This window comes from Grammomys surdaster, unplaced genomic scaffold (assembly GCF_004785775.1).
Source record: "Grammomys surdaster isolate TR1022 unplaced genomic scaffold, NIH_TR_1.0 125861, whole genome shotgun sequence".
In the NCBI taxonomy this organism is placed as follows: Eukaryota; Metazoa; Chordata; class Mammalia; order Rodentia; family Muridae; genus Grammomys; species Grammomys surdaster.
The window spans coordinates 2571878-2598772 of NW_021620687.1; the positions used below are offsets into that span (position 1 = coordinate 2571878).

A 26895-nucleotide genomic window follows, 5' to 3' on the forward strand; every position below is an offset into this window, starting at 1 on the left:
GAAGAGTGCTGGTTACTAGCTTGCCCCCACGGCTTACTCAGCTGGCTTTCTTAGAGAACGCAGAAACCTATGCCGAGAGATAGTACCATCCACAGTGGGCCCGGCCCTTCCACATCAATTAAGAAGCTGCTCTACAGCCTTGCCTGCAGGCCAATCTGATAGAGGCATTTTCTCACTCAAAGTTCCTTCTTCTCAGCTGACTCTGGTTTGTGTCAAGTTGTAAAAAAAAAAAAAAAAAAAACCAAACTCACCAGTATGCTGTCAAAGATCATCTGACCACAGAAGTATAGTTGACTCTGGGACTTTACGTTGCACTGACTTGATCCGTATGCCGGCTTCCTCTGCCCACGTGCCTGTAGCATTGCATATAGTGCTGCAGCTTTTCATCCTAGTGTTTTCTGAGCCACTAACATAGGATGTTTTCTCCTTAGCTAGATTTCCTTTAGTTTTCCTTTCGTGAGGGCAAGGAAGGGATGTTGTGTGAGGGTGTCACATGTAGCCAGGGCTGACTTTGAACTCCTGATCCTCCGTCTTCTGAGTACTGAGATTTCTTTAAATTTTAACAGTGTTTTGTCTGTTAGTTCTGATAGTATCTTTTTGAGGTTTTTAAATTTATTTTTTATTTTATTTTATTGTTTTGAGTCTTATACAATTCATGCTTGCCTGGGGCTGGCTATTAAGTTCCTGATCTATCCCACCCCACCACCCCCTCTACCTCCCAAGCACTAAGCTTGTGTTTCTCTACTCCACACCACCGTGAGACCCTGTCTTAAAAAAAAAAAAAAAAAAGAAAAAGATCCTTTGGCAAGGACCAGGAGGGGCACTAGAGAACCCCTCTTTTTATTTATTTGCTTATTTTTGAGACAGGGTCATACTTGATAGCCGGGGTCAGCTTGGATCGGGCAGCATCCTCCTGCCTCAGCCTCCTGGAGAAGAGTGGGATCCCAGGCATGCACTACCACATCTGCATTTACCGGCTGTTCTAAAACAGAAATAAAGAAGAGTGGCTCAAATAGATCATGAGAAAAGGGAGCCGTGCTAGCGTAAAGATCACTGAGAAGGTGGGCGGAGTTCTTGCTGGGAGGCTACGGCTGTTTCTGCTCGATGATATCGCGTCCATAAGGACTTCCTCATTACCCGCACTGGTGGCTGCCCTGGCCTTCCTCTGCTGTTCTGCACGTTCTTTCGCCTTTCCTCCTCACGTGGGTTCCTTCCTCTCACTCTCCTGCAATGGCGTCTTTTCTAGCGTGAAGAAGAAAGGGCGCCCGTCCCAACGCTCTCGGCATGCAGATCTGTACCCGGTTCCGAGCAGATCGTTGTCAAAGTCGTTGTGAAGTTCATTTTTTTTTTCTTGTCTGCTAATTTTAAACTAAATTTGGTCACGTTTAGTACCATAAGTTTAACTTCTAACACATGTTGCAGAGATCTGAACGTTAGTGCTTTGTTGATTTTTTTTTCATACAAATAACCTCTAAAAGTTTGTAGTGGTTTGAATAGAAATGACTCATGGCTTATATTTGAGTGTTTGGGGTTCTGAGTCAAGAGAACTGTTTAGGAAAGATCAGGAGGTGTGACCTTGTTGGAGGAGCTGTGTCACTGGGGGTGAACTTTGAGGTTTCAGAAATGCATACCACTACACACCACTACATGTAAGCGGTAACAACTGCTCCAAAGACATGCCTGCCTGTCGCCATGCCTTCTGCCTTGATGACCAAGGACTAACTCTAAAATTGTAAGCAAGCCCCCAGGTAGTGCTTGCTAGCTTTATCTCTCCGTCCTTCCTCCCTCCTTCCTTTCCTCCCTCCCTCCTTCCCTCCCTCCATTCCTCCTTCCTTTCTTCCCTCCCTTCTCTACTTCTTCCCCCACATCCCCCTCCACCACACCCTCCACCCCCCCCTCCTCCACTTCCTCCCCCCCCTCCTACTCCCCCCCCCCCCTTTCTTTTTTTCTTTCGACATGGTTTCTCCATATAATCTTGGCTGTCCTAGAGCTCACTCTGTAGACCAGGCTGGCTCCCAGACTCAGACCTGAGATTAAAGACCTGTGGCACCACACCCTGCTAGTGTTTCTTTATAAGTTGCCTTTGTCATGGTGTTTGATCACAGTGTTGGAACAGTGACTCAGATAGAATTGTGGCATGCTAGCTAGATCAATGCATGCAGGTTCCCCGCGTCAGACCCAGCAGCACACGCAGGTCTGTGACCAGCTTTGGTCAGCTCCAGACCTTTTCTCCACGTCTTCTTACAGTTAACCTCTGAGCTCTTTCTCTGGGACATCCTTATCTCTCCCATTTCCTGTAACCACTTTCCAGCCGTCTGATTTCCCTCAGTGCTTCCAAGCAGTGCTTCAAGGTTTCCTGCTTCAAATGCTGGGAGAGAGCTATCATTATCTAACCACAGGGTGGTACCTGAGGCACCCGGCCTGTGGGTTGGCTTTTCTGGAGTCCAGCACACATCCTTGGTGTTGCAACTCAAGCTTAGGGAGGGTCACAAAAGTAGGGCTAAGGTAAAGTAGCTCTGGGCAGTATCCTGTCCTCTGAGAGCCCTGAGAACCCTGGGGATGTGTGTGAGCGAGTGCTTACCCTGCCCAGTGCAGTGCCAAGACAGCAGGCAAGAAAACTGCTCCTCAGAAATCTGTGTAATACCTAGTGCCCTTGAGATTATGAACATAAGAAGCCAGCATTCATTTAGATTAGAAAAATACCCGAGTGTCTTAGGAGGAAGCGGAACACAGAAAAGTGAAGCTAACTTAGTCCCTCTGTGTGTGTGTGTGTGTGTGTGTGTGTGTGTGTATGTGTTTGAATGTCTGTATGTGCCATAACATCGCATTAGTTGGTTATCTGGTTACTCGAAGGAGTTAGTTCTCCCACTGTTTGGGTTCAGGGGGTTGAATTTAGGTTGTCATACTTGGCAGTGAGCACCTCTATCTGTTAAATCATCTTTCTTATATTTCTTTTATTAATTTAAAAAGATTTATTCTACTTTATGAGTGTCTGGCCTGTATGCTTGTATACACAGACCTGGTACACAGATGAGAAGAGGGCACTGGATCCCCTGGAACTGGAGTCATAGCTGATTGTGAGTCTCCTTGTGGGTTCTGGGAAGCTGGCATCACTGAGCCATTTTTCCAGCCCAAATTTGTTTGTTTGTTTGTTTGTTTGTTTGTGAGGAAGACTCTCATTGTGTAACCCTAGTTGGCCTGGAATGTGCTATGTAGACCAGGCTGGCCTCAAAGTCAGAAATCTGCCTGCTTCTGCCTCTTTAGTGCTGGGATTAAAGGCATGTACCACCATGCCTGGGTGTTTGTTTGCGTTTTGGGACAGGGTCTCACACTGTAACGCAGGCTGTCCTGGAGCTTGCCTGCCTCAGCCTCCCCAGTGCTAGGGTGTACTATTCAAGGCAAGCTACAATGGACATGTCCGTTGGTTTGCATGATTCATGTATTCTGTATAAATTGCATTGAGCTGTTTAGGTTGTTTTCTGAGGTCATTTTAATGAGTTAAAGAATATAAACAGTTTACAAGTACTTGTGAAATATAAGGTTGAATTACCTTTTTGAGAATTTTTTTGAGACATGGTCTCATTCTGTAGCTCAGTCTGACCTTGATCGTCTTACCTCAGACTTCTAAGTGCTGGGATAACCACACCCAGCTTGAGTCTCATTCTTTTTCATGGTGTTGACAAAGCTCATGTTCCTATTGATAGTATTTCATTTTAATTTCTCATGATCCTTGAGGATGTTATTTTTATTTGTACTTTTAATATCCTTTTTTTTTTTTTTTTGATTTTTCGAGACAGGGTTTCTCTGTGTAGCCCTGGCTGTCCTGGAACTCACTCTGTAGACCAGGCTGGCCTCGAACTCAGAAATCCGCTTGTCTCTGCCTCCCAAGTGCTGGGATTAAAGGCGTACACCACCAACGCCTGGCATTACTTTTATTCTCCTAAAAATTATTTTTTACGTGTGTGGATTTTTTTGCCTGCACGTATGTCTTTGCACTGTGTTTGTGCCTGGTCCCCGAAGAGACCAGAAGAAGGTGTCAGATCTCATGGAACTGGTGGTACAGAAGGTCGTGAGCCACCATGTGGATGCTGGGAATCAAACTTGGGTCCCCTGGAAGAGCAGCCAGTGCTCTTAACCACTGACCTGCCGGTCTCTCCAGCCCCAAATCTTTAATTTCAAAGGGACAGCTATGTTATCTGGTGTCTTTGCACTTCTGTTAATAGGAAGGTTTAAGCATTTAAATCTACTTGAGAGTTTTTAAAATTGCTAACTCTCGATTCTGATATGAAACATGTAACATGAAAGTCACCATCTTACCCATCTGATGCACACACAGCTCAGTCCTGTGTTGTGCGCTCGTGGTGTGCCACATACCCTTTTTCTCTCTGGCAGAACTGAAACTCAGCCTGTTGAACAAAAGTGTGCCGTTTCCTCCTTGCTGCCCTGCCCCTGCCTTCTTCCTGTCTGAATCTGACTAGGTGAAAAGCCTCATGGGAGGGGCTTGGCCAGAGCTCAGCTTGTAAAGTGCTTGCTCTGCAATCAGAAGGACCCAAGTTTGAATCCTACCACCACGTAATAAATCCACCATGCTGACGTGTGTTCGTATCTCTAGTGCAGGATGGGAGCAAAGACAAGAGGCTCTTTGGAGCTTACTGGCTAGCTAGCCATTCTAGCCAACTGGCGAGCACAAGGTTCAGTGAGGGATCCTCTCTCTATAAAGATGACAGAGGAATTGAAGAAGACACTTGATTGACATCAACCTTTGGCCTCTACTTTCACACACATGTACATATGTACACACACACATACACACACACACACACACACACGCACACACACACACACACGCGCGCACACACACACACACACACACACACCACCACCACCACCTCAAATAAGTGGAATCATAAAGGCTTTGTCTTTTGTGACCAGGGTTTTTCAATTATCCTAATATCTGTAAAGTTCATCTGCATGGTAGCTTATGTGCAGATCACTTCCGTTTAAGGCTGAACACTGTCTTGTGCGTATTTCACATCTTGTTTATTGACTCATCCATCTATGGACACTTGAATTGCTTCTCCATCTTAGCCTTGTGAATAATTCTGCTATGAATGTTTATATTGTGATGGTTTGTATATATGTGGCCCAGGGAGTGGCACTATTTGGAGTCATGGCCTTGTTGGAGTGGGTGTGGCCTTGTTGAAGGAAGTATGTCACTGTGGGCATAGGCTTTAAGGTTCTCCTCTTTGCTGCCTGGAAGCCAGTCTTCTCCTAGCTGCCTTTGGAACAAAATGTAGAATTTTCAGCAACTCCTACACCATGCCTGTCTGGATGCTGTCATGCTCCCACCTTGATGATAATGGACTGAACTTCTGAACCTGTAAGCCAGCCCCAATTAAATGTTGTTCTTGTAAGAGTTGTCTTGGTCATGATATCTGTTCACAGCAGTAAAACCCAAACTAAGACATGAATGAATGTTTCTTTGAGATTCTACTTTCACTTCTTAAAAAAATACATATGGAGGGCCTGGAGGGATTGGTGAGTGGTTAAGAGCCCTGACTGCTCTTCCATAAACAGACCCAGGTTCGATTCTGAACACCCATGATGTGGATCACAAACATCTGTAATTCCGGTTTCATGGGATCTGACACATGCTTCTGATCTCTGTGGGCAGTAGGCAGGCAGGCATGCAGTGTGTACATATACACGCAGGTGAAACACTCATATGCATAAAACAAAATAATACAAAATAAAATATCTACTCAGACGTGGGATTGCTATGTGTGGGCCTTGTTTTTTTTTTTTTTTTTCCCGTGTCTTTTTTTTTTTTTTTTGGTTTTTCGAGACAGGGTTTCTCTGTGTAGTCCTGGCTGTCCTGGAACTCACTCACTCTGTAGACCAGGCTAGCCTCGAACTCAGAAATCCGCCTGCCTCTGCCTCCCAAGTGCTGGGATTAAAGGTGTGCGCCACCACCGCCCGGCTTTCAAAAATGTTATTATTATTATTATCATCATCATCATTTGCAACCATATGGTCTTTTTATGTCCGCCCTAGCTCTAATAATGACACAGGGACTTATATTTATTTGTAGTAGCTTTAGGCCTTGGGTTACTCTTTTTCCACTAGCTTGTATAACATATGTTCTGCACATGGCTGTTACCTCCTGAGTCTCTAGTCCTGCCATCTGCTTTTTCCTCTGTAGCGAATTCACCGCACCCGATTCTTCTCCGAGTGCTTAAGTCTGGCTGGAAGTCCCACCAGTTTTCTCCTCTTTTGCTCTAGGCCCTCAGTTGTTTATTAAAATCAATCATGAGGTGAGAGAGGGAGTGTTTACAAAATATGACACAGCCGTATGAATAACAGTACCAAAGTCCGGTCTGCACTCAACTCTCTGCCGGCACAGAGGTCAGCGTTTGAATATAGACAAAGGCGACCTTTATACAGTGCATAGAAAGATGAAAGGTCACTCCAATAATAATAATTATTATTAACCAAGGACTATATTATTTAAACACTAGAAGAAGAATGGGGCGTGGCTCAGTTGGTGGAGCACATGCCTAGCTGTGTAGGATTCTGAGTTCGATTCCTTGTGCCACACGTTCAAATACGACCAGACGTGAACTCCGATGGGCTGACATGATGAATTGGCAAACGCAGTTCAAGGGCTGGAGGAAGAAGCTTGCTGCAAGAGATACGGACAGGGAAGAAGAAGAGGTGGACTGATTGCTTCCTTGTTGAGTTAGAACAGAATGGGCTTGCTCATCCTGCTGCCTTGTGTAAAGGGCCTTGTGGTTCATTGGTTTCAATTTCGAAGTTCCCTGATGGCTTGGCATGGGGTAGGGACTGCCATCTGGCTTGATCAGTCTGTTGAGCCTAGTATGAGAGCACCGGCCAAATCAAAGGCTCTGTGTAAATTTTATTTAAGTAACTTTTTGGTTTTTGTTTTATGTGTTGATTGTTGAAACCCTTGCTTACCTTTTTTTTTTTAACAGAAATATTTGTTGGTGTAGACCTGCAGGAGCATTTCATGAGTTGATTTGTTCATTGTTTGTCACGTTATAAATGATTTTTATTATTTGACTTGCCTGTTTAAAGTTTTGGTAAATTTATTTTTTTTTGTGTGTATATCTGGTTGTCTGTGTGTGCATCGGTGGCTACAGGGGCTAAAAGAGGGCTTATAATGGGATTGGAGTTTGCAGGTGGTTGTGAGCTACCAGGCCTGGGAACTGAATCTGTGTCCTCTGTAAGAACAGCAAGTCCTCCTAATTGCTAAGCTCTCTCTTTCCTGGTCTTTTGTCTTTTTTTTTCCCCCCTGAGACAAACCACAGATTTAAATTCTCATGTACTTATATTGATTGCTGGTTTGTCAATCTCTATATTGATTTTGTATTTTTTGTAGGTTGTCGTGCACTAACTTTGCTACAAGGACCTGTTGCCTGTGTGTGGTAGCATTACTTAGGAGGCTCAGTGTTAGAGGCCTTTCCCAGCACAGTGGCCACAGTGTTAACTGCAGCATGACCAGTGCTTCCCCTGCTGGGCAGTGGTCAGGTCCAGGGTTGACACAACACACCTTTCCTTCCTATGTGCTTTCTGGAGGAAATGCTTCTGAAGAACTGGGTGTCAGGGTAAGGAGTTTTCATCTTGAGGGCTGGTAAGTTTCTGAGGACTGCAAACCTGTAGTCTCAGATGCCTTGGAAACAACTACTTTTCCTTTCTTCCTCCCTCCCTCCCTCCTTCCCTCCCTCCCTCCCTCCCTCCCTCCCTCCTTCCCTCCCTCCCTCCCCTTCTTTTTTCATTTTTTTTTTCGAGACAGGGTTTCTCTGTGTAGATTTGGCTATCCTGGAACTCACTCTGTAGACCAGGCTGGCCTTGAACTCAGAGTGCTGATCCCTCCTGAGTGCTGGGATTAAAGGTGTGTACACTACTCAGCCCAGCTCTTTTTTTTCACTTTCTTTGATGTTTTGGAGACCGACCCAGGATGTTTAGCCAACCCTTTACATAGGTCCTGTCCCACAGGGCTCTTCCTGCCTGGTGCTCTTTTTTCTCCCTGGATACTAAGATTCATGCTTGTAACTTTTTTTTTTTAAATTTTTTTTTATTTTTATTTTTTAATATAGTAGCTGTGTGCTCAGTTTTCTATCATTGCCAATAACCTTACAGGCAGGTGGAATTGATTCGGGTCCATGTTTTCAGAGATGTAGGTCTGTGGTTGGTTATCTTGTTTGTAAGTAGGACATGGGACAACAAATCGTAGCTGAATGTGCAGGAAGAGGCAAGACTGGGGTTCCAGTGACTTCGAGGAAATGCTTCCAATGATTCTTAAACTAATCTCCATCTTCTAAAGATCTGCCACTTCCTTCTGAGATGACTCAGAGGTTGAGAGGACTTCCAGAGGCCCTGAGTTCAATTCCCAGCAACCACATAGTGGCTCACAACCATCTGTAATAGCATCTGAAGCCCTCTTCTGGTGTGTCTGAAGACAGTGATGGTGCACTCATATATATAAAATAAATAATTCTAAAAAAAAAAAAAAAGAAAGAAAAAAGAAAAAGATCTACCAGTTCTAGATAACACATTGACGTGGAGCTGGGCCTTGAACACATGGACAGCTATTTAAGAGTTAGACTATAACAGTGACCGTTCTGTAGGCAGAATTATGATGAGAAATGAGACATTGGACTGATACCTTCCCTAGATACAGTGTCTCCTGGAAGTCTCTTCAGTATTAAGGAGGCAATGTTGTTGAGGACTAGGATGGTGTGTGCTGGAGGAGGTAATGCCAGGCAAATGGTAAGACACAGCGGGGAACACTAGAAGGGTTGATTGGTGCCCCTCTGTTCCCAGGTGTGGGTATCCGCTCTTGGGACCTGGTCCCGTATCCACAGGGGAGATATGGACAGGGGTTTGTTGGATGGTTTTCATTCATAGTCTTCCTCCCTCCTCCCACTGTGCTGCCCCCAGGGCATCGGCCTGTTTCTGCCTCCCTAGAGCTGGAATTGCAAATGCACGCCACCATACCTGGCTTTTTATATGAGTGCTAGAGATCAAACTGAGGACTTCATGCTTGTATAGACAGCACTTTCCTGACTAAGCTATCACCCATATTTCTCTAAGTCAGCCAAGAAAAGAGATCAAACTTGTTTCCTTAACAATAAAACCCACTAGTCCCTCCCTGTGTCTTAGAAAGGCCTTTTCCACCCGAGGTTAGGGATGACTCCACTCACTCTTCCCTGGGGCTGGGAGGAAGACCTCACCTCTGACCCCATTTGTCTCTGCTATGCTGTCGTGGAGCCTGAGTCAGGATTGGAGTAGGGAAACAGACGGGCTTGAGTTGAAATGGCACTTGTGGTTTTTCCTTCAAGACTGTGGGCAGGTGTGATTGGTCAGCTACGTGCAGTAAGCGTGTCAGGTCCCCCTCACAGGGTGGAAATACACATAAAGACCCACAGTTCTGCTCTGTTGGAGAGATGCAGTAGAGCAGGGAACTAGAACAGTAGAACATGTGTGTGCGTGCGTGTGCATATGCGTGTGTGAATATAAACTATATAGGTATTATAAGATATAAATATATATATAATTTACTATAATAGCCATTTGTAAATATACAAATCATTTGTTGAGATTCAGTTGCTTGCAGACAATGTATAACCAGTCTCCAGAGTTCTTTAACTTGTGAACTGAAACTGCCGTTGAACAATATCCCCAAGCTGCACCACCAAACCCTCCTGCCATTTTGCTTCTGTCTGTGACAACTGTGGGCATTTCCTGCATATTTGTGTTTTTGAGATGGTCCCTTTTCCCCTAGACATAATGGCCTCCAGGTTCATCTGTGGTGTGTGTCCCTCCAGTCTTGTCACAGGGCTCCTTACCCATTCTCTCGTGTCATTCTCATGTTGCAATTGTATTGTAATCTCATGGGCTGAGTCTGCTTTGTGTTCTGCTCACGTCTGGGTCAGCACATGGTCTCTTATTGTTGAGTGTTCGAGTCCCCACATTCGAAGTTGTACCCCCAGGTCACCATCGTGGTTCACCCCACATAGGTCCCTCTGCACGTGCCTCCTGCATTAATACACATGTGGTCCTTCAAGCCAGAGAAACGCGTTCCTAGGCAATTCCGGAGGGCTGAAGTTCAAAGCTGAGGTCTGAGCAGGATGCTGCTCCCTCCAGAAGTTTAGGAGAGGATCCTGCCTTGCCTCCTCCTTCTTGGTCTCACTTTCTAGCCCAGGCTAGCCTAGAACTCATGACGATCCTAGTGCTTCAACTTTCTGAGTACTGGGACTCAGGCATGAGCCACCACACCTGACAATCTTCTCTCTTATGAGGATACTTGTCACCAGGTATGATGGCAGACACTTTTAAATCCAGGACTTAGATAGTAGAGGCAGGAAGACCAGAACCAGCTAAAAGGTGAATTCAAGGACCATATAGGCTATATGACACCCAACTCAAAAAGGAGTCTTGTCATTAGATTTAGGACTCACTTTAATAAGCTAGAATGACTGTATCTGTGTACTCTTAACTGCATTTCCAAATAAACCCATATTCACAGGACTTGGCAGTTGGGGTAAGAATGTTTTTTAGATAGCCACAGTTCAACTCCACCCTCTGAGTTCTGTCTGTCTTGACCATACATCACACTTTGAAGTCATCTGTTGTTTTTACAGGGCTGGAAGGAGGGGACCCGGAAGTTGTGAATGAAAGATTGAGTTCCAGAGTTGAAGAGTCTGGGGTATGGGGGACTCTAGAGTAGAAATTTGATGTCACAAGCATTGATACCTTATTTTTCAGGTTGATCGTGTCCTGAGCTGAAGATGTTTCCAGAACAGCAGAAAGGGGTAAGATGCTAGCTCTTCATTTATGAAAAGTCTGGGCTGAAAAATCTGAAAATAAATAACCCACGAATTTTGGCTCAACACAGATGATTTAGTCTGTCATGGTAGGGGAGCCGTGGTGGCAGGAGGTCGAGACAGCCGATCATGTTTGTCCACAGTCAGGAAGCAGAGTGCTATGAGTTCTCATGTTCAACTTTGTTCCTTTTCTGAAGTCCAGGACTCAAGCCTAGGGAATGGTGACACCCATGATTAGGGTGAGACCTCTCACCTCAGTTAACCTAGTCAAGATCCTTTGTGGGCATGCCTGGAGGGATTTTCATCTCCTTGATTACTCCAAGAATACCCTGTATTGTTTGGGTGATTCCAGATCCTGCCAAGCTGATAATCAATATTAACCATCATGCCAACTATATAAAGATAATAGATCAGTGATCTTGAAAATGTCATCTCTGGGCCGGGCGGTGGTGGCACACACCTTTAGTCTCAGCACTTGGGAGGCAGAGGCAGGTGGATTTCTGAGTTCAAGGCCAGCCTGGTCTACAGAGTGAGTTCCAGGACAGCCAGGGCTACACAGAGAAACCCTGTCTCGAAAAAAAAAAAAAAAGTCATCTCTGATTAAATGATTTCACAACAATCTTATATCATTAATCAATTTAAAAATGCCAATTTCTTCAGTGGGGAAGGGAAAAACATACTGCAAATAGACGTTCAAATAGACGTTCAAATAGATGTACAGTGTTCAGGAAGAAATAAACGTAGAGAGGTGAGATCCTGGTGTGCTGTAGTATAACATCTGGCTGCTTATCAGCTGTTTGTTTATGCTCCATGTGGACCCACAATGCTAAGCTCTAGCCTTTTGAGCATAGCCAGAATCCCTGCATTTGGCTTCTAGGTACCTACAGGCCCAGTGTCTTCTCCAGACTTCCTTCTTCTCTCTCTCCAGCTCCGGGGCACTTCTTGCTCTCTGTTTCTGAGCTTATTCTGGAACCTCGAAAGCTCTGTGCAGTCTTGGCCCTGGGCTGTTTCTATTAGTGCCCTGTCGCCCAGCTGCAGCCCCTCCTTGTTCCCATACATTGTTGAAGGAGACTGATGCCTTCTGTTCCTTCAGGCCTTCTCTTCATTTGGGGACCAAAAAGAGACTTCTAACAGCCTCATTTTAAAAAGGTATTTTTGTTGTGCAGCGGTGGTGCACACCTTTAATCCCAGCACTTGGGAGGCAGAAGCAGGCAGATCTGAGTTCCAGGCCAGCCTGGTCTACAGAGTGAGTTCCAGGACAACCAGATTTGTATGTATGTGTGTGTATGTGTGTGTGTGTGTGTGTGTATGTGTGTGTTTATTTGTATTCTGGAGTTTAGATTTACATATGTTCATACAACCAACACTCTGAGCAATCTCTCAAGACCTAAAATCAACAATTTACACACACACACACACACACACACACACACAGAGTATTTTCATCTTCTTGATTTACTCCAAGAATACCCTGTATTCAAGGCCCGCTAGACTTATCAAGGTCTGTAGAGCCCAGTGACTGATTATTGTTCAGTGTAATAAAAGTCGAGATCCCCCTAATCACACATGTAAGGGTCAAATGCAGTATCACTGGTTGTCCTAGGAGTTAGTTTAGTATTCGTATAAGCACTTTCCAGTTGATACCCATAGATAGCAGCCATTCCTAATTAATCATGGGATTGGCATGCGGACTAAGACCTACTTGCCATCATTGTTCAGGATGCAGATGGCCAGGAGTGACATGCCAGTCAGAGCTGGTGGTGCCAGCCTCGAGGTTTGGTAATTTTTAAAAAAGATTTGGGAAACGTCGTCTCTCTTGTCGAAGCAGCTTTATTACCATAATAAATCCAGCCAGAGGAGAGAAGGGAGTGGGAGTCTCCCTTGTTAGTTAAACGCGTTCCATTTGCACATTGGTTTGAATTCCCAGGCGAGCAGTATCTCCGCTGATGGATTGTCCCTATAAAAAGGGCCTGGCATTGGGCCATTGTAAAATTAAAATGAATTCAGACTCATTCATGCATGCAGCTTTAATTTACAATTAAAATATTATGGTTACATATTTTAATAAGAATAATTAGGCGGGCCCAACTGAATCAACCCTTGTGTTTAATGAGACAGAACCCGGATCCAAATGGAAAGGCAGGTGGGTGTGACAGGGGACACAGTCAGCATCTTTTGTGGAGTCAGGCATTGTTGCCCTTTTTATATTCTAATGCCCGGGATGAGCAGCATTATGCCACCACAGCAGGGGGGGGGGGAACCTTTGTCCCCAGCCTTGGATAGCTTGTTTTCCTAGACTCACCTCCTGTTCTTAACCCTCTTGGGCTGCTGCTCTCCCGGGAGTGTGTCCTGTTCCTTCCTCAGCCACCGTAGCTGGAGCATCCCTCCTAGACTCTTTATGTCTGTGTACATGTGTTCATGTGTGTGTCTCCCCGCTTCCCGGGTCATGATAGCTGCATTCTCCCTTTAGAGCAGTGACCTGTGGGTCGTGACCCCTTTTGGGGTAGACCAACCCTTTCACAGGGGTTGCCTATCAGCTATCCTGCATGTTTACATGATGATTCATAACAGTGGCAAAATTGCAGTTATGAAGTAGCAACAATGAAAATCATTTTATCATTGAGGGAGACTGCAGCATCAGGAACTTTATTAAAGGATTGCAACCTTAGGGAAATTGAGAAACACTACTTTAGAGACTTATACCTTAAAGATATGGAATTTTCTTCTTCAAAGCACATTTACTTTGTGTTGGGGAATAATAACAGACTCTCAGGCAACCATCAGTTATCAACACTTGAGTGAGTTCTTTGTTTTTATTCTTTTGGTGTTTGGAGACAGGGTCTCACTATGTAGCCCTGGTTGGTCTAGAATTTACTATGTAGACCAAGTTAGTCTTGAACATGAGTTCAGGTTCATAGAGAAACACCTGCCCCTACCTCCTGAGTGCTGGGGTTAAAGGTTTGTGCCACCACACCTGGCTTGGGTGAGTTTGACATGGAATATCCAGAATATGGCAAGGCCAAGTGTCCCAAGAGAGTTCCACATACCACTGGGACTCCATCACCAACAGAAGAAAGAGTGCGACAAGAGATGCCAGGGATCTGTTGCCATTTTAGATGAAGAGCCCTACTGAATGGATCAACAGTGTTACTAGGTTTAAGAAACAGTGTTACTAGGTTTAAGATACAGTTAGTTACCAATGGAAACATTTTGGACTCCCTTTAAGAAAGGGCAGTGGCTGGGCATTGGTGGTGCACACTTTAATCCCAGCACTTAGCGGGCAGAGGCAAGTGGATCTCTATGAATTGAGGCCAACCTGGACTACAGAGTAAGTTCTAAGACAGCCAGGGCTACACAGAGTCCCTGGCTTGAAGAAAAAAAAAAGAAAAAAAAAGAAAGTTAGTTTTTCTTTGTTTAGAGATTTGAAGCAAGGTCTCACTGTGTAGTCCAGACTGGCCCTGCCACTCATTATTTAGCCTGGGTAGGCCTCAAACGTGTGGTGATCTCTTACTGGGCCTCTCAAGTGCTGGGATTACAGGTATACACCACGACCATGATACCTAGTTTTGGTATTTTTTGCTTGCGCTTTTGTAGTACTGAGACTAGCAAACACGTAGCAGTCATTCTGCCACTGAGCTGCATCCTGCACCCTGAAAACACAGGGGTGCAGTGCAGCTTTTGATATTGGATACTGATTGGAAACTGTGTAGGGTTTAAGCAAAAGACTATCACTAAAACCATCGAGACTAGTGTCTCGTGTCTTATGACCCTTTAAACACTCTCTTAAACCTAAATTTACTTTTTTTTCTTGTCCTTTCAATTCCACGCCTCTTCTTATTCTCAACTGCTGGAATTCTACTTGGTTACTGAGTTTCCTACTGAAAAATGGCACCCTTTCTATGGCAAAATACCCGTAAGCATAAAAATAAATAGATAAAAATGAATAGTATAGTTTTGGGTAAGAAAACCAAAGCAGCCTGGAAAGCCAATCATCCCACGCTGCAGGTTCCAAGGAGCGCTGCTCTCATTCTGAGCCCATTTGTGTGACAGTCACTAGAGAGCTGTGTTTCCATCTGAGTCTCAACAAAAGATTTTATTTCCATCTCCCAGATTTGAAAAGATTTGTTCACTACAGAATATGCATTCTAAGGAAAAGACAGACGCCTGGGCTATTCCTTTCCAGCCCTTTCTTGTACTTAATGTGTGTGCATTTTTAGAAAACGGAGAGCATATTGGATTTATAGTTTAATATCCCTCTCTTTCATGTTAGCATTCTAATACGTTTTGAATATTAGAACTACTTTGCCAGCTATAACTAAATTAGAAGTGACTGGAAAAAAAATCAGCATATGCTTGTCTTCACATTTATTAGCAGACAGGAAACAGTAAACTTATGATGGAAAAATCAGCCAGTCACCTGCCTCAGCCAGGTGACCAAAGGAAAACAGCGGTGAAGACTCCCGGGGACAGCAGGTGCCTTTGATGTGCCGATGGGGCTTCATCCTTCTAGACACGGAGAACCCCCAGTCTAGACCTGAGACAAACACTAGATAAACCCTGACTGAGGAACATCTACAGAAGACACAGCAGGTTCTCAGAATCATCCAGGTCACCAAAACCCAGGGAAGCCTGTGAGAGTGACACAGGGCAAAAGGAGCCTAAAGGAGACACAGTGACCAAACCTGTGTCATCTTGGGTGGGAGGGGCAGCTGCAGAAGAGCCAGCTATAATAGCAGATGATCCCACTGAGTGGGAACACGGTGACATCATATTGCTGCCAAAGGAACCGCTAGAGTCTAGGCTTTGGACAAGAGGCAAATCCAGGTTCTAAACTCAGCCGGTCTTGCTGGTCATCTGACTTTTGGACTGGTTGCTTAAGCTTGTCTTCTCTGTAGAACTGGGGCAGTGTTGCCCAGCTGTTAGGGAAGAAGAGGCTGGGCAGACAGATAAGGTTGGAGCTGTGTCAGGGGTCAGGGGTCAGGGAGAAGCAGGGGCCATGGAAATCAAAGAGCACACAGTGATTGGGTTCTCACAGACCTCATGGCCTGCAGTAAGGATCAGTTACTTTAAATTTTTAATTCTACTCCTCCTGGCATTTCCTTTCATAGCAGATGTAGTCATTAGGCCCAAGAAGTCATTAAAGTGTTTAATAAGGTTATTAAATTGACTAACAGCGCCTTTGGAAGCCATTTCCATAGGAAATCCATATGATTCCAGGTATGGGACATGGGGCTGTCCTCTGTGGCAGACAGCCTGTCAGCATCCCTGTGAAGGATGGTAGGCAGGTCGTGAGGGATGCGTCTAATTAAGGAGATTATAGGTGAACCTCGGCTGTCTGGGCATGCTGTTCGTAGCTGGAAGTGTGTTGAAAGTTCACTAATTCCTACTAATTGCAGGGTGGGGGAAGGAGAGGTCCATCCGAATTACGGAATATTTTAAAAATAAATGCACTTTTATTACGTTCAAGTACATATTTTAACTCCAACTAGGCTAACAAATTGTTGCCCTGTGCAAGTCTTAGGGGACAGAGTTACTGAGGGCATCAGAGTGATTTTCAATTATTTCTATGTAAATAGGCATTTCTGAAGTTCTTTAGGGTGTTTGAAGACAGTTTGTTCTCATAGATCTTAAGCACTGCACCGGTTGCCTTCTATGGTTAATTGGTACACCCTTGGAGGATGGGATAGGTAAATTAAGATAAACTTGAGGCCATCCAGGAAATAACTTAATTCAATGATAAGTGGTGTCCAAGAGGCCAGGGGGAAGAGGCTTATATTCCAGCTGAAGTTTAATTTAGTTTTCCCCACGAAGGCAATTTGCTCATTTTTGCGGGCACCCGCTGATTGGTTGACTGATGTCTGATGTCGGTAGGGACACTGATAGTGTCAGGCATTCTTGTCTGGAAAGCCAGCCCAAGTTGCTTATAGTAGGATCCAGGAATGGAGGCTCACGGGTTAGTACTGAGAGCCAGGAAGCAAGAGACTCTCAGGATAGTCAAATAAATCACACCAGGAGAAATCTGACAAGTGTTGACCGAGGTGTATTTGGAAAGTGATTGGATTAGGGAACAAGAAGCAAGAAAAGGGTTGGGGTAGGAAGCAGAAGGAAGAAAAAGAAAACGTCCTGGCTTTAGTAGTCTAGCCAGGAAGACCAGTGTTCAAGGACATGAATGACATTATGCACTGCTGCCATTCTGGAGCTCTCTGCCCAACCTCAGGCAGCTGTTAATGGAGTCTGCTCTCTCCAGTAATGGTCACCACTTATGGAACTGCTGGAAGGCGGAGCCTTGTGTGGTTCTTTAGCTCTCTGTCCTAGGAGGCTCTGTTCTCTGCAGGGGATCAGGGTAGGGTGTAGGGACTGTTGCTCTAGGGAGGACTTAGGTACACAGGAAGAAAGTCTGACAGAGTGGACCAGTCTATGGCTGGAGCCTTAAGTCAGAGAAATCTGGGCTTGGGAACTGAGGTGTGTTGGGGGAGTTAGGATTGAGAGTTCAAAGCTAGTTTGGGTTATATGGTGACCTAGAAGGAATGAGGGAAGGAAGGAAAGAAGAAAGGAAGGAAGGGAAGGAGGGAGGATGGCCCAGTGTGATCATGGTGATTTGAGACAAGGTCTCACTGGGCCCCTGACTGGCCTGGGACTCACTATGAAGTGACTCTGCTCCTGAGTGCTGGAATTATGGGTACGTACTGATAGGCTTGGATTAAATTTTCTACCCCCCCATTTCTTTTTCTTATATTGGATTTTCTCCTTCATTAACAAGGCCTAGATTAGATTTTCTTCTTTCTATTCTCTTCCCTTTCCTCCTTTCCTTCTCCTCTCCTTTTCCTTCTTGTTTTTCTGAGTCATGGCTTCTCTATATAGCCGTGGCTGTCCTAGAACTTTCATGTCCATAGACCAGGCTGACCTTGAATTCAGATATCCTCCTGCCTCTGCCTCCCATGTGCCAGGGATTAAGGACCAGCGCCACCATGCCTGGCTAGCTTTTCTTTTTTCTTACTGCCGGCACTCTGAGTTGCTAAACTTCTCCCTTGGTGTGACTTGCTTTCTATTTGTTTAGCTTTAGTGGAACATTTCCAGATGTTTTCCGTGGTGTTTTGTTATTTGATCTGCTTGACAGCTGAAATAGGGACGGAAACCCTTTTTCTTGAGGGCAGAAAGGGAGGCTTGGTGATCTGATCATTGCAGGAGGTGGGCAAACTAGGATTTATTTATAGTTTTGTGACTAGAAATTCTGTCCAAAGTTGGAATGCCAGCAACTGGAGCCCAGCAAAGAATTACGGTGAGAAAAGCATGTAGGTGCCACTTGACTGTGTTGCCACAGTGGATTGCTAAGATGCTGTGTGTTCGGGCAGATGTGGAGTTTACGGTTCAGATGATCGCAGATGTGCGTCTGCCCTTCCTTCCAGTTCTCTGGCTGTGGGTTTGTTTTTTGACACGGAGTCTCACCTTGTGTACCTGACTTGTTTGGAACTCAGTACATGGCTAAGGGCTTTGAACTCTGGGCAATCCTGCCTCCACTTCCTGAGTGCTGGGGTTCTAAGTATGAGCCTCCGTGCCTGGCTTCCACTTCTGCCATTTCAATGAGGACACATGCTTTCCATCTCTGTTAACGTGTGACATTCAGTGGTTGGAAAGAGTTGGCTTCTTCCATTCGACTCATCCGAGGATGTGTACCTCTTCCATGGAAAACTGGTACTACCAATACCCTCTGGGAATGTGGCTTCCACGTGACACGGTGACTCTGAACCGTCCCTTAGTCCTCCACTAGGACAGTGCCAAGGACAACACTGCTTTTGAGGGCCAGTGAAACTATTGTGATTTCTTTTAAAATTAGAAGACAGAACTTTTAGGTTAAAGAAAGCCCATAAAAGCCAGAACAGAGCCTTAGGTATTCAAGGTTGGAAGGCTTGGATGGGGGTGTTGTCTTCTGAAGACTTGTGGTCTTTTTTCTCTTCGCAGTCTATTTATTTGATGAGATCGGATGCGTTCAGGGTGGTATGGCTGTGAACTCTAACTCCCTCTCCATCACTCTCTTCCTCCCCCTTACTTCCTTCCCATCCTCCTTCCTACTGGCCAAGCAAACATAGATTTATTTATTTACTTGTATTGTTTTGTTTTTCAGGATGAGGTTTCTCAGTGTAGCCCCAGCTGTCCTGAAACTTGCTCTGTAGACCATGCTGGCCGTGAACTTCCAGAGATCTGCCTGCCTCTGCCTCCCTAGGACCCTGAGGGCAGGCAATGAGACAGATTCTCAAATGCAGGATCAGAGGGTGTGCTACTTTATAAGACAGGACCTGCTGAGTGTAATGTTACTGTCAGTAAACAGGAACTACCTTCCTGCTTTTGAAAAGTATCTTACAGACTGAAGAACACCTCTTGTTTATTGTCTGAACAACACCACAGAGGTCTGTCCAGACCCATGGCCTGCCTTCCTCTTCTGTTTTGAATCTTTTAAAAAAATTAAAAATCTTTGTATGTCTAGGTGTTCTTTCTGCATGTATGTCTGTGCACCACAAGCAAGCATACATTGTCCAGACAGCCCAGAAGACAGGGTCAAATCCCCTAGGAACTAGAGTTACCATGTGGGTGCTGGGAACAGACTCTTCTGTCCTCAGGAAGAGCACACACGCTCTCTCCAACTCCTGTCTTCCACTCTTACTGTCTTTAAAAACAAACACAATTATAAATCTTTTTTTTTAATTTTTATTTATTTATTATATGTAAGTACACTGTAGCTGTCTTCAGACACCCCACAAGAGGGCATCAGATATCATTGCAGATGGTTGTTAGCCACCATGTGGTTGCTGGGATTTGAACTCGTGACCTCTGGAAGTGCAGTCAGTGCTCTTAACCACTGAGCCATCTCACCAGCCCAACAAACACAATTATCCACAATGTATTTTTCTGTGTGTTTACTTACTAATTTGTTTTATTGTTTTGACTCAGACTCTGGCTCTGTGGCTGAGCCTGGCCTGGAACTCATGGCCCCTCTCCCACCTCCATCTCCAAGTGCTGGGGTTACAGTTGTGCCCTTGTGCCTCTGCTTTAGAAAACTTCCCTTTTACTCATAACACAGACATGAAGGGGAAGGAACTTGGTGTATAGAGACTATATTTTAAAATCTCGGGAGAGAGGGCGTGTGTCTTCTCCTATTAAGTTCCCGTGGCCCATGCTCACGAGGCTGGGCTGGATGTTTTCAGTCCCCGATGGGACCTTTGTTTACTCTTTGTGTCCTTTATTTGCTAGACAGGTCTTAGCTATTTGAGATGGTATTAGTAACTATTGCATTGAGAAGCTGAGACAAATGGCAAGTTTTCACAATTGAGTATTAAGGACCAATTTCGGAATGTATCGTCTTGATTGTCTTCAGATACCCTTAACACCGTCCACAAGCACTCTCTGCTCAGTTTTGCATTATTTAAAAGTTTCCATTTGTGGCAAAGTGTTTTCTGGACTCTGGTGACACCTGATTCATGATCTCTACTTCCTTCTTTCTGAGGGACAGCGAGCACACTGGCTGGTACTTCCAGTCCTGTTCTTCTAGCTCCTTCCAGCCCTTTCCGTAATCCCGACGCTGTTCTTTGTTCCCGATGCCCTTACAGGAGTTCGTGAGTGTCTGGGTCCGAGACCCCAGGATTCAGAAGGAGGACTTTTGGCACTCTTATATTGACTATGAGATATGCATTCACGTAAGTACCCAGCCAGTAGGAAACAGGCTTTAGGTGCTGAATGTTTTATGTGACAGAATGATGCTAAGAGCTGACAAACCTCTTTAATTCAGAGAACTGAGTCAGGATGTTTATAGCTAAGTTTGTATTACAAATGAAGCAGGCAGCTGAAGACTTGCTTCTCTGAAGCTCAAATTGTACTTGTTTAAAAGATTACCTTTATTTATAAAGATGTGAGTACTTAAAAAATGAACAGTTAAAGAGTATAACTTATCAATGGTATTCCTTTGTGATATTATATTTCATTTTTTTAACAGATTTATTTATTTATTTATTTATTTATTTATTTATTTATTTATTTATTTATGCTGTATCTGCATGTACACCTGCGTGCCAGAGGGCATCAGATCCCATTACAGATGGTTGTGAGCCACCATGTGGTTTCTGGGAATTGAACTCAGGACCTCTGGAAGAGCAGCCAATGCTCTTAACTGCTAAGCTATCTCTCCAACCTGTGATGTTATATTTCAAGATAATATATTATTGGGTAAATCTTAAATTTTGAGGGAACATAGAATTTTGGGGGAAAGAGATGCAGTATTAACCATTTTAGATTAACACAGAGGGACTGAGTCAGTCAGTGCAGACCTGCTATCGTGGTACAATTTAAAGCAGGTAGGTGAGTGAGGCTTTTGGTTAGGCTCCATTCGTTAGCTCTGAGGGCATCCTCGGGGATCCGTTCTTGCAAATGAACCTCAAGGGATATGATACCAGGTGACTCTGGAATGTCCATATTTGCTTGGGGTTATAAACCAGTAATGATAGATATGGCCCTTCATGTATCTTCCCCTGACCCTATCGTCTAGTTGAGGGACTCACGGATGGACCTTATTCTGGTATCGATATCAGGTGGGGTTTTGTTACCGACATGCCTATGTTCCGGAAACTAGATTTACATGGGCCCAGCTTATACTGGCGATGTAAGAACTCCCTGCGGTGGCCTGGCTCTCTCTGAGGAGAGGGTACTGAGAGGATGTCCTTGGTCCCCAAGGAGTGCATTAGTCAGGCAGTGCTGTGCTTTGAAGTTGTCTCTCAGAATGTGATGATGCCTTCCTTAGGCATCTCTGGTAGGTTTTGCTTCTGTGGCAGCGTAAGTGGCTGGCTGTAGTACTGTGGTCTTTGCAGGTGAGTCTCTTAACCTCCCCAAACCCAGGAACTTTGCCCTGTGTTTCATGGGGACAGCTCATGAACAAAATGTACAGTCAAGAAAACGGCCGAACATCATTGGCAGGATAGGCTTTGAAATAATGAAGACCTTAGTACCAAAAGTTAATTTCTCATTTAGCAATGTAATGATTACGAAGTGGATCCTGGTTTAAAAAGGATATGTAAGATAGAGGGTGTTTTTGTTGTTTGTTTGTTTGTTTGTAGGGGTGGTTGAGATGTTTACACAGGATCTTACTCTGTAGCCCAGACTGCCTGGAATTCACCCTGTAGCCCAAACTGCCCCCAAACAGGTGGCCATCCTCCTGCCTTAGCCTCTTTGAGTCCTTGGGTTATAGGTGTGAGCCACCACACTCAGCCGAGTTGGCCTTGTTTTTTGAAACGAGTAGACATGGATGCTTGTCACCTTTGTGTTTACCCAGAGGAGACTATTTGCTCATCTTGTATTTACCCAGAGGAGTGACAATATGGCTTAGGCTGGGGACTTCTACCTGTTTTTTTTCCCCAAGTCTGTCTCAGGGCTGCTCCAGGGAAACAGACAGTTGGTAACTAACGGTATCAACTATACCTGCTAGGTGCTTTCTCATCTCCACATCCACCCTGTTTGCTCCACTCAGGGAACAAGAGCTGATGTCATTTTCCTGGAGGAGAATCAGGGCTGACGTTTATGCTTGCCGTGAGCACTGATGCTGAGCCCGACCACTGTGGTCCTGACTCAGATCACCCAATGTCTAGTAGGGCAGGAAAAGGTTGTCTAGGTGATCAGTGACTTCAGGATTCCCAGAGATGGGTGGCGTCCATGCTGAGATGCAGATGTCTGTGATGCTTTGGGAAGGACTGCAGGAAGTCAGTTCTGGTCCACAGACGCTTCGGGATGGTGTTGATGAAAATGCAGTTGATGCGCCTGGGCACTGTGCCTTTTAGGACTTGTGTGTGTGTATCAAGACTCGATCTCACTGTGTAATCCAGGCCGGATTGGAACCCAGTCCTCCTGCCTCCTGCCTGAGTCTGAGATGGCAGGGTGGGCAACCATGTTCCCTAGAGTTTTCCTTAGTGATCCATCTTTGGAAACCATGCTTGTAGTTAGGAGAGCACAGGTCTCCTTCAGGACTCTGGTCAGAAGTGGGCCATGCCTGCCCAGGGCTAACACTGCTCATTCAAGTCATTGTGGCTTCTTCGGGGCAGAGACTGATAAGTTACACGTAAGATTTTTGCAGTGTACACATAAATGCATGTTTCATGGCTCCCATACTACTTAGAGCGAGGGTTACGTCATGAGTTCATATATATATATATATGTATATGTATATGTATATGTATATGTATATGTATATGTATATATATTCTTTTTTCCCTTAGGTGAGTCTCATGTTTTTCTGTTTCTCTACAGACGAATAGCATGTGTTTTACAATGAAAACATCTTGTGTACGAAGAAGGTATAGAGAATTCGTGTGGCTGAGGCAAAGGCTCCAAAGCAACGCATTGCTGGTGTGAGTGACTTGACTTACAGTTTATCTTACCTCCGGGATCCGCTGTGACAGTCTAGTTCTGAAAGTTGATAGGATTAAGATGCATGAGGTAAGAACAGGGCACAGGCTCGCTGCTGCCTCTCGTTAGTTCTGTGCCTACTGCATCTGAATTTAATATCCATTTCTTAACTTGACCAGCTTTTATGGATATTAATCATGAATGGCCCCAGAAGTGTTTAAAGACAGATTTTCCTTTAAATTAATATTATACAACAATAATTAGGTGATAGCAGTGGGATAATTATTACCATGCACGGTGTGCCTTCAGTTTGAGGGATGTCTGTAGCTAAGTCACTGCGATTTGGTGATTGACTTCTTTTTCTTTCTTACCAGACAATTACCAGAACTCCCATCTAAAAACCTATTTTTCAACATGAACAATCGCCAGCACGTCGACCAGCGCCGCCAGGGCTTGGAAGATTTCCTCAGAAAGTGAGTAAGGGTCTGCACCAGGCAGGGGATGTGGGCAGATGGGGTCTGTGTGGAAGATTACAGCTCTGAAATACCGCTGGACTGCTGGCCACATACATTCATATCCTGTATTAGAGCGCCATCTTGTGGCTGGCATTGAATGGTACAGATGCGAACAGAACCTGCAAACAATGGATGTCTGAATCAGAGAATAAACACATGGTCTCTTAAGAGAGAAGTAGACACAGTGCCAGCCTACAGTTCTAATGGAAACACTGGTGAGGTTGAGGCAGGAGGATTTCTGTGATTTTGAGGCTAACCTAGGCTTTGCAGTGAGTTCAAACAAATACAACCAATACTTCCAAACAACAATCGACCCAAGCAGATACGGTTACTCAAGACTATGGCTGTCAAAAGTACTGTTTCCCAGGAGATAAGTGTGCCTTGTATTTACAAGAAGCACTTCTTTAAAACTGGCTTCAGATACAGCAGTTAGAACAGTCAGACCAGAATAGCCTTGAAGGCCCTTCTCTGATTGCATGGCTCGATTCGTCCTTGCAGAGGGCTGTTTGTCAAGTGCGTGTGTCATCTGAGTGGTCTCAGTAGGTTGACTCTGATTTCTGCGATGGGGACACACTTCCACACTTCCCTCGGGAGCTGCCTGGAGTCCATGCCACTAGGACATCCCATTGTCTCACCCCCTCCTCCCTAGTGCCAGGATAGGAGGCCTGTCCCCCAAAGATTTGCACACAGATTCTGAAGCCGAGCTGCCAGGGTTCACATCCTGGATCTGCTACTTTAGTAGCTGGGAATCAGGCAAGCCTTTTGCTTTCTCTGGGCCTACATGGTGTCATCTATAAAACGGGGACAAGCCCTTCCCCATAAGGGCCGAGGCAGTTAAGTGGGCTAAGGACTGCCAAGCACTTACAGCAGTGTCTGACGACCTAATTTCTGAGTGTTGGCAGTTATTACTTCAGTGCTCAAGGCTAAAACAGCTGTGAGCTTCTTTTTCCATCTTGTAGATAAGAGTCAGGCGAGTACCAGTTAGAGGTGGGACTCCACTGTCTACTCCTGTAGTGGCTCTGGGATCAGAAATTATCTCCTTCTGAGTTCACTTCATCGGACCCCGAGCTGGTCTGAACTAGCATGCCGCTTTTCCCCCATATGGCTCGCTCACTTATAAAGGGTCTGGGTATTAAGTGTGCACATGAATATTAATATGTTTCTATTAGATTGGCATGGTGCCTTTCCTTCCAGGAGGTCCCTGGGACACGCAGAGAGCTGGGAGCTGATGAGCTGAGTGAGGGACACTGACACTGGAGGGACCCCTGTGAAAAGAACCCAGAGGAACTGTTCTATGAGCTGAGGCCTCTGCCGACATCACAGAAGTGTCCCTTGTGGTGTCACAGGTGTGACAGAACAAAGCGCTGGTCCAGACTTTCATCATTTGTCCCTTAGGGAAAACTCTGGGTTTTTAATAATAATAATATTATTATTATAATATATTTTTTATATATTTTATATATAAATAAATAATTCATATTTATTATATGTTTTAATAATATTATATTATTTTAAAAATATGATTATTTTTATTTCATGTACATTCATGTTTTGCCTGCATGTATGTTTGTGTGGAGGTGTCAGATCCCCTGAAATTGGATTTATAGGCAGTTGTGAGCTGCCATGTGGGTGCTGGGAACTGAACTGTGGCGTGGAGTGGTATAGACGGCGCATCTCTCTCCTTGCTGGGAGTTATGTTGTTCAGATAATTAACTGCTTGGAAAGAACTCTGAAAAGTACGCACTGACCTTTCACCCAGCGGATGTGTGCCAGGGATATAGGCACAGACATGTTATGGGACTGAACAGAGAGGCTGTGTGCCAGGGATAGAGGCACAGACACGTTATAGGACTGAACAGAGAGCTTATAAATTATTCTTCCCTAGAAGCTTCCACTTGCATTTGGGAACTCTTGGTGCTGTGCCTAAATTAATTAAAATTTGATCTCAGAGCTGGAGGGATGGCTCAGTAGGTAAGGTCTTTTAGAGGATGCAGGTTCAGTTCCCAGCTCCCACATGGCAGCTCACAACCCTCTGAAACCCTGGTACCGAGGGACTCAAAGGCCATGTTCAGCCTCCTCGGGCACTTGACACGCACATGGTGCACAGACATACATACAGGACAAACACTCTTACACATGAAGTAAAAACAAATACTTTTTCTTTCTTTTTTTTTTCTTCGAGACAGGGTTTCTCTGTATAGCCCTGGCTGTCCTGGAACTCACTCTGTAGACCAGGCTGGCCTCGAACTCAGAAATCCGCCTGCCTCTGCCTCCCAAGTGCTGGGACTAAAGGCGTGTGCCACCACCGCCCGGCAATAAATACGTCTTTAAAAAAAAAATCAGTTGTCATCTTAGGATCAAATCACGGAGCAGATAGCTTTCTCATGATACTCAACTATGATGTGTGAACATTTATTTCTAACATACACAAAAAGAAACTGAATAGATCTAATTTAAAAGTTAAAAAAAAAAAGAAACCCCCAAAACGGGTAAAGGTGTTTTCAGTCAAGCCCGACGATGTTATGAGTTGGGTCCCTGCAACCCCAGTGGTACAGGAGAGAACAGATTTCAGAGAGTTGTCTTCTGGTCCACATGATTCATCCTGTGGTATGCACACCTCTCCCACAACCAGGCACACAGAATGAATGAATGAATGAATGAATGAATGAATGACAGTTCCAGTTGGCTTTGAACTGGGCCCAGCGGCTGAGTGATACAGATGATTTCTGTATCATGTTCCTCCACGCAGCTCTCCTGTTTGGTCCAGTTTGGGCATGAATAGCAGCCATCCATGACTGGTGAGAAGCACTTGAGCTCTGTGCCTGAGCACACCTTGCTGTCCGCTCTGCGGCAGTCACTGCTTCCCCGTTAAGTGGGGTCATCCGTCTGTGGCCAGTCCCTCATTTGGTGAGAGGCCTCTGGAATCAGTGACATTAGAGAGGACACGTGCCGGTTACAGGCTATAATGAGCATAGACTTAAATTTGATTTTTATGTAAATTTTTTTTTAAGTTGTTAAAATTCCATGAAAGCAAAGTATCTCTGCATATGTATGCATGTATAATGTAAAATGAAATTTTCATTTTAAGGTCATTTGTGTAATAATATATACTTAATATGGGCACAATGCATATTCAGGCCGACTCTTAGGGA

The 26895-nt window shown here is 44.8% G+C and overlaps 1 protein-coding gene across 7 annotated transcripts in view; it reads left to right on the forward strand.

The window, feature by feature from the left end:
- Nucleotides 1-26895, forward strand: part of Snx10 (sorting nexin 10) — a 49705-nt gene that overhangs the window by 15934 nt on the left and 6876 nt on the right. For 6 of the 7 annotated variants that reach the window (XM_028790070.1, XM_028790072.1, XM_028790069.1 and 3 more), the window contains exons 2-5: nt 10789-10835; nt 20450-20536; nt 23130-23230; nt 23603-23701. In XM_028790070.1, coding sequence (XP_028645903.1) covers nt 10812-10835; nt 20450-20536; nt 23130-23230; nt 23603-23701 — 311 coding nt within the window. In that variant the 5' untranslated portion in view covers nt 10789-10811. Of the gene's footprint in view, nt 1-3017; nt 3078-10788; nt 10836-20449; nt 20537-23129; nt 23231-23602; nt 23702-26895 lie in introns of all 7 variants that reach the window. The other variant, XM_028790071.1, reaches the window with a different exon arrangement.